At 31.5% G+C, this 5667-nt stretch overlaps 1 protein-coding gene across 1 annotated transcript; it reads right to left on the bottom strand.

Moving 5' to 3' along the window:
* Nucleotides 1–3559: 3559 nt before the first annotated feature.
* On the bottom strand, nt 3560–5423 carry LOC140833733 (sm-like protein LSM2). The gene is made up of 3 exons (XM_073198084.1): nt 5302–5423; nt 5071–5229; nt 3560–3878 (listed from the first exon to the last, which is right to left on the bottom strand). The coding sequence occupies exons 1-3, from the start codon at nt 5302–5304 to the stop codon at nt 3759–3761; spliced, it is 282 nt and encodes a 93-aa protein (XP_073054185.1). The 5' UTR covers nt 5305–5423; the 3' UTR covers nt 3560–3758.
* Nucleotides 5424–5667: the final 244 nt, after the last annotated feature.

A 5667-nucleotide genomic window follows, 5' to 3' on the forward strand; every position in this document is an offset into this window, starting at 1 on the left:
ATACGAGTGAGCAGAGATTTTGACAGAGTAATGGCAAGTTTAAGATTGGTCAATGATCGTCATTGTCAACTGCTCTTTAGTCATATTTATAGACTTCTCTTCCAACGGTAATTTTGAATTCTCGTATCCGTTGATTGCCACTTTATTATTTCTTGGACAATGTTCTTGATTGCCTGCTTCATCATTTATTGCAAGACGGCGTATAAATCTTGATAGCCGAAACACATTGTTCTATGCAGTTACTGTCTGATATGTCTTTTTGTCTGTTTGAATGATCTTTCCCAAGGTATCTTCAGTCGAGAAGCTTTAATATATTCGGCTGAATGTTTTACTGATCAGTTCTCAACTGATCAGTTTGTGTCAACTGATTTTAGTTGAATGTTTAGCTGCCGAATATGCTTTCATGTATTAGTTGATTTAGTTGATTGGTTTATGTTTTGTCAAACTCCAGAATTCAGTTTCCAACAAAATCCAATTGGCATGTTCTACTAGAACCACATGCAAGATCAACTCCTTATGGAACCGTGATATGATGATCCCAAACCCCCTGAGGTAAAATCCAATTCTCGTGTTCTATTCATCCCCCATGCATAGTCTTCTTCAGTGTGAGTCGTGTTATGGTGATCCCAAGGACCAGTGTTGATCCAAGAGTAGGTCTGAGCTGACTGTTCATCGACGTGATACATAGAAGGTCCAGCTTCATTTAAACCTATTGTATTCAAACCTTGCGTTATTACCGGCATGACTGCATCAAAATCATAATCACTTACAGAACTTCTGTAACACTGGCGATGAACCAACATACAAGTGCATGCAATCCAGTGTCGGCAACTCAAACATAAATTGTAGACTATCATCATCTGTGATATAGACATGCTCTTCAATGTAACGAGACAACGAGCTATAACAATATTTCGTTGACGATTTGATGCAGAATTTTGATAAGTCGATCTCTAGCTTGCGATGCACATAATTCACCAGTTGGGAAAATGTAGTAGAGCGAGGGATTTTAATGGGCCTGGTCGCGGGGATACTATATCTAACCCTACCATCTTCAATAATGACATAGTCACCTACGTAAAGTAAGACCCCGACAGTATCCATGTCCGCAACCAAAAACTATGACATAATCTATACAATCATAACAAAATTTAATTATGAGTTTATTACACATATATTAAAACTATTACATAATGTATACAATCATAATAAAATTTCAAGAATCACTTACAAGTTTTTTATTATTATTAAAATTTATAATGTCAAATCATTTTTACTAAAATTTATATTTAATAATACCAGTGTTTGTTTTCATAATAAAAAAAATTATGAGTTAAATTTAAGTTTTTAAACAAGTGTTATTAAAATTTTCAAATATATCATTTTCTTATATTAACAATTTTAACAATTAATATTATCAATAATTTTTTTAAAAAAATAAACATAATAAACATAAACAAATGAAAAATTTACAAGATAAACTTATATTGGTCAAAATTGTTTTTCTACATAAGCACGTGAAAAAAAAAAGTTTCTTAAAACTTAATTTAGTTACTAAAATAAAAGTTTAAATTAAATTAATTCTATATATATCATTGAATAAAAATATATTAATATTATCATCATTATTATATTATTATTATTTTAATACATGTGCTGTCAAGGCGTGCAACTTTGCAAGAAAACGTTAAAACATGATTTCCGGTGCAGTGAATGACGGAATATACTAGTTTTATAAACGTTTTTAATTTGCAATATTTTTATAATGATTTTATTAATTTATAATATATTTTTAAAAAAAGCCCTCACATCATCGCAGAAAAATAGTGATAACACAAAAATATTTTACATAAATAAGTAAATTAAATATTTTAAAAAGTAAAATATATTGGACATAGGAAAATTTATATTATTCATATATTATATTACTCATACACAATGTGTATGCTTCACTCCATTAATACTTGAAACATCTATGACTGTATGGCTTATACAGTAATGTTTTAATTTGAATTGAATGTATTAAAAATTCACTTAAGCAAAAGCAAGTTATTTTTAAAAAAAATATTTATACTCTGTTAGCTTCTCCAACCAAACGAACTCTTAGTCAAAACATGGAATTAATACTAAATTTTCTAATATGTTTCATATTTAAATTGTAGGAAAATTATGGAGAATAATTTTTCCTTTAAAAAAAAAACTACTTACAAATTTTTTGGCAGTTATGATATTAAAAAGAACTTACATTGCCGAACATATCATGTTTAATTTTCACTTATATATTTTTTTTTAAGTTTAATATAAGATGCACGAGTTTTAAACCGTTCAATAATAAATATAATGAACAAAAATAGCAACGTTACCTCTTAATATTTGCTCGTATGAAATAAATGATTAATCAACGAACAATATAATAACATGTCATGTTAAACATTCTTAAAAAAATACAACATAAAACAATATTAATTCAACAACAATAAAATAAAATAATAATTGACAAGTCTCGATAACAAAAAAATTATGAGCCTAACAAACAGACGAGAATTATTACCAACAAACGGAAATATTGACGTTGCGCAAAATAAAAATACCGAAGATGGAAGAATATGTCACCGATGATCCAACAAATTGAAATGTTGAGGACTACCGACAAATCGTCGAATGAAAATACCGAATGAAACGATAGGGGAAGGTGCAAATAAATTGCCGAAGGAATACCGAATGGAATGGGAGGGTGCAACAAATATATAGATGGGAAAAAGAGTTCACGGGTCACGGATTCATCCGTGACCTTCTGCCATGGATTCAAAATCTCACGGATTCAAAATCCGTGGGTGACCTTCTGCCACGGATTCAGAATCTGTGGCAGGGTCATCCGTGACTCCCTTCTTTCATTTTTTTTTTATTTATAAGTGTGAATCCGGTACAGTGGAATGCGGATTGCATTAGTTTTGTAAACTTTTTTATTTTACAACATTTTTATAATGATTTTTTAATTTATAATATTTTTTTAAAAAAAAAGCCCAATATTTTCCCCCTCAAAATCCAATATGTAAAATATTGTAAACTGTGTATTGATTGAATTGACAAGGTGGACGGTATGTGATTCTTATATCTTTTACTAGAATTTGACATCGTGTATTGATATTAAGATGTTAAAATTTCATTATTATATCATATAAAGAAAAACACTTCAGCAGGAGTACGGAAAAATCCGTATAGACAAATGCTTCGCTAAATGTAGCCATTCGTATGACTCGTTAGTTGAATTGAAATGCGCACACAATTGTATTGGTATAATCAAACGGTTGTCTGTGAAGAGTGAAGAACGAAGAATTAATTTCCTTGAGCTCGTCTTCTTACTTGAGTTTTATCTAGCCAACATAAAAGACGCAAATCCAAATTAAAATATATTGACTAGATAAATTTAACATTTTCTTCAAGAATGTGGTCATCAATATAAAATTTTAAAAATGTGTTTTGGTTTGAGTTTAATAAGTTCAAACAGCAGAAACACGTTCTTGGTTTGTTTTCAAGGCCACAAAATAGCCAACAAATTAAGAATAAAAAACTGATCAAAATTTGCATCTCCCTCCAACGAAATTATCCCGATCAAGTGTGTTCAATAACAATCACCACTGGAAACTACAGCATTTAAACGAGGTGATACCTTCTTGGTACCCGCAAAACGAAAAAGTTTTTGAAGTTTTATCTAAGAATGCGTACATGTCATCGCATTAGAATAGAGTAGAGTGAATCTAGCCGCCTCGAGCTTCTCTTCTAGTGGCATCATGAAGCAATTCAACATCAACCCCCTCCGGTGGCAACTGGACGTACCTAACCACCGAGCCTCTGATGAAGCAATTACGCACAGAGAGCTGCCAAAATAGAAATAATAACATCAATCCATCATTCAAGCAGGGAAATGATTCAAATGAACCACATAACAGAGTCAATGATGTTTTCATACATCCCATTTCTCTGTCTGCCCCACTTGGAAGCCCTAGTACTAATTTGATGATTTTGCTTCAATCAAACAGCGGTAAAAAAACCAGGATGTATTTAGTCTCATGACCTTGGAAATAAAAACAAGAACAAAAGAGTACGAAGCCACCCACAAGTACCTTATTTGACATAAACTAAGTCACTGAAGTAGTTAGAACATTTCTTCACTCATCATTCATGCATCAATCTACTTTATAAATCACAGGAGTCTTTGAATGCATCATAAATGGCAAGATGCACCGTGTTGATATATCAGATTCATGACCACACACATATATATAAGGATTTCGATTGGCCCAATTTTCAGAATATAAGTATAGTGATGATTAGAATTATAAAATTGCAAACACAAAAACGTCCTGCATTTGCAACCTCACTACTCATTGAAAAGCTGACGAGTTGATTAAAACTGTTTCCAAAGGGCTACCAAAAATAATATGACCAGCAATAAACAAGATCCGCCAAACAGTGACAGAGGAAAAAGATATAAAGAACAACGCAAAAATGCTTGCTCTCCAATTAATGATGACAACAAACTGGATATACCTAAAAATAACCGACGAAAATATGAACACAAAAACATTCAACCCGAGTTATGAGCTGAAATAATGGTGAAAATGACAAAATTTGAAGCCAGAATACACTAAACTTAAGTTCCGGGTAGAACACTAGTCAAATTCTAGTTACCAACATTTCGGAGAGAGAGAGGAATTGGGCAGTATACAACCCAAGAACGAAGACTTTAGCATAATGCCAGTATAAGAGATAGAGGAAAATCAAAATCCAACCCCACAATAAGAATTCGACGTGAATCGCATAAAGAAATTATAAGCTACATAAATTATTTAAATCGCATAAAGAAATTATAAGCTACACAGTTGCACAACCATACATATCTAAAAAATTTACCTTTTCACAAAATTAAGGAAAACCATAGCTTCGTATTATTGCGGAACAGCACCAACGGAAACAGTAAACCAAAAACATCAAACACACGGAACTACATCAGGGGTAGAGAAACTAAACCCTAAATTAACAAACTTATGGGAAAGAAAAGAGAGATACCATGTGTGGGTACTTGTCTTGATCAACAACCCTGGTGTTTTCGAGCTTAATATTCAAATACTGATCCACGGAATGAAGGGTCCCTCTGATCGCTAAATCATTCTTCAATTCAACCGTCACTTCTCTCCCGACCAATTCCTTGAAGTACGAGAAGAACAACTGCAAATTGAAGAACAAATAAGAAAGAGAGAAGTAAAAATCTAACAGAGAAGGATCAAATTCGAAGCATACCATTTTCTGCGAGCTGGGTTGGGTTGGCAGGCGACTCCTCTGTTATATTTGCTGTGAAAAGTTGCCCTTCATATATGTGGATTTTTGACAAATTTATTAAAATAACGAAGGATTTGAATTTATTAAAAATTACTGATAAATTAAACTGATATTTGAATTAATAAAATTTTAAAAAATAAAATAAAATAGCTCATGACATCATATTTGATGCTTGTTTCGTTTTTAAAATTTTCAATAGAAAAATGGATTTTTGACAACTTCAGTTTTTTTTTAAAATGCTTGTTTCGTTTTTAAAATTTTCAATAGAAAAATGGATTTTTGACAACTTCAGTTTTTTTTTAAAAAAAAAAAACAACGTTGTTAGTA

The sequence above is a fragment of the Primulina eburnea genome, chromosome 6, assembly GCF_022965805.1.
Source record: "Primulina eburnea isolate SZY01 chromosome 6, ASM2296580v1, whole genome shotgun sequence".
NCBI classification, from domain to species: domain Eukaryota; kingdom Viridiplantae; phylum Streptophyta; class Magnoliopsida; order Lamiales; family Gesneriaceae; genus Primulina; species Primulina eburnea.

Coding starts and splice junctions, on each gene's coding strand:
- LOC140833733 (XM_073198084.1), bottom strand. Junction 3,879..5,070: donor AAGACAAGTACCCACACATG/GTATCTCTCTTT, acceptor CTATTTTGGCAG/CTCTCTGTGCGTAATTGCTT.